The sequence below is a fragment of the Otolemur garnettii genome, unplaced genomic scaffold, assembly GCF_000181295.1.
Source record: "Otolemur garnettii isolate 467f Iridium unplaced genomic scaffold, OtoGar3 scaffold00043, whole genome shotgun sequence".
Lineage (NCBI taxonomy): Eukaryota > Metazoa > Chordata > Mammalia > Primates > Galagidae > Otolemur > Otolemur garnettii.
In genome coordinates, this window is record NW_003852438.1 from 5224882 (window position 1) to 5226355 (window position 1474).

Below are 1474 nucleotides of genomic sequence, written 5' to 3' on the forward strand. Positions count from 1 at the left end.
AAAAAAAAAAAAAAAAATTCTACAATCTTCCTAGACATAGGTACATATAAATATATACATCTGTATGGATATATTAATAATTTTACATAATTGTTGAATAAGGCACTTTGGAAGGAAAGTCCATTAAACACCAAAATTTTAAATAACTGTAAAAATGTCTATGTTCCACAATAATTTATTGGTTTTTTTTCTTTGTTAATAGGTAATGTTTCAAGTATCTTGCAGGAAGCACAAGTACATTATATTTCTCGAACGTTTTGTAATTCTGAGAGGAGTTACGCGGGAATAATTCCTCATACTTCGTTTTGTGCAGGTGATGAAAACGGAGATTTTGATACTTGCAGGGTAAGAAAAATAATTTTCCTTTTAAATATTTTCTAAAGTCAGAAGGGAACATGAATCAGACCTTTCGTCACTTTCAAATGGTCTTAATTACACCAGGTCTAAAAATGCTTGACCCCACCAGCCTTGGTGCATGTGGCTGGCGCTATAACCACTGTGCTATGGGCACTGAGCCATTCCTATATTATATTTCTCCTGAGTAATTGTATTTAAAATCCAAACAGTTTTGTTTATAGTATTTTCATTCAAAACTATGCAGGTGAAAAATTTATTTACCAACTGTTTACTTATCTCCAAATATGTGGGCCAACTGGTTACCTCTTCTTTGAGTTGGAATATTAAACTCAAAATCTATGGATTTTTAACACTTGGAGGCATATTTAAAATGTGTATTTACAAAACTTAAGTTTAATGTAGTTAACTTTTTTCCAGTTCTACTGTTGTTTAACAGATACTAGAAGTAACTAATGCTGTTTGGGGGCTTTTTTGATAGGGCGATAGTGGCGGACCATTAATGTGCTACTTACCGGAGCAGAAGAGATTTTTTGCGATGGGAATTACCAGTTTTGGACATGGCTGTGGTCGAAGAAATTTCCCTGGTATCTATAGTGGGCCATCCTTCTTTCAGAAGTGGCTGACAGATCACTTCTCCCAGGCAAGAGCTAAAGGCATATGTAATGTAAATATTTTACTTGGACAGATCCTCGTAGCTTTAGGTTCTGTTATCTTACTAGCAATAACATAAGAAATTCTGAAGACTTTAGTGCTTTTGTTTTGTATCGTGTCCCTCCCTATCTTCTCCATAAGGAAATCATTTATTCTCTTAGCAATTAATTGCTCACATTAGGGTTCTCATGTGAACATTTTTTAAAATATAAGAATAGTAACAGATATACGATTGTAAATTTGGCACTGAATCACATGCTTTTTTGATGCGTTTTGATTGTTTTACTTTATAATCATAATTTTGTATTTGGAATATTTTCCTAGAGTTTGTGTAAAATATTCAGTTAAATATATACTTTGTGTGTATGAATGCCAAATAATAAAGAGTTTACAATTAAAAAAAGAAAAGCCACAGAGACGCTGTGCTGATTGTCATGTTCTGATTTGGTTAAAAAAAAAAAAAAAA

General features: G+C 32.4%; 1 protein-coding gene across 1 annotated transcript in view; it reads left to right on the forward strand.

Moving 5' to 3' along the window:
* The window catches only part of TMPRSS12 (transmembrane protease, serine 12), a 17504-nt gene extending 16417 nt beyond the window's left edge, over positions 1–1087 (forward strand). The window contains exons 4-5 of the mRNA XM_003790617.1: positions 203–345; positions 836–1087. Of these exons, the coding sequence (XP_003790665.1) occupies positions 203–345; positions 836–1087 (395 nt within the window). The remainder of the gene's footprint in view (positions 1–202; positions 346–835) is intronic.
* Positions 1088–1474: the final 387 nt, after the last annotated feature.